Here is a 208-nt window from a genome sequence, read left to right on the forward strand (position 1 = left end):
GGCTGTGGCACGCAACTGGGCAGCCCACCAGCACAGCTTGGCCCCTCTGCAGCAGGTCCTGTGCCAGACACCCCCCCATGCAGTGGCTTACTCATATCAAATAGGTCCTTTTTGGGACTCTCCTCTGGCACCCCGCGAGCCACTGCCTCCGGTTCCCAGGCGTCCAGACTCTGCGTGTTCACGTACATGTGCTCCTCGCACTCCTGCG

The 208-nt window shown here is 62.5% G+C and overlaps 1 protein-coding gene across 1 annotated transcript in view; it reads right to left on the reverse strand.

Moving 5' to 3' along the window:
• Nucleotides 1-91: 91 nt before the first annotated feature.
• LOC104624576 (SHC-transforming protein 2-like) overlaps nucleotides 92-208 on the reverse strand; it is a gene marked incomplete at both ends in the record, with an annotated part of 2,311 nt that continues 2,194 nt past the window's right edge. The window contains one exon of the mRNA XM_010291976.1: nucleotides 92-203. Within this exon, the coding sequence (XP_010290278.1) occupies nucleotides 92-203 (112 nt within the window). The remainder of the gene's footprint in view (nucleotides 204-208) is intronic.

Source organism: Phaethon lepturus, unplaced genomic scaffold (genome assembly GCF_000687285.1).
Source record: "Phaethon lepturus isolate BGI_N335 unplaced genomic scaffold, ASM68728v1 scaffold43327, whole genome shotgun sequence".
NCBI lineage: Eukaryota > Metazoa > Chordata > Aves > Phaethontiformes > Phaethontidae > Phaethon > Phaethon lepturus.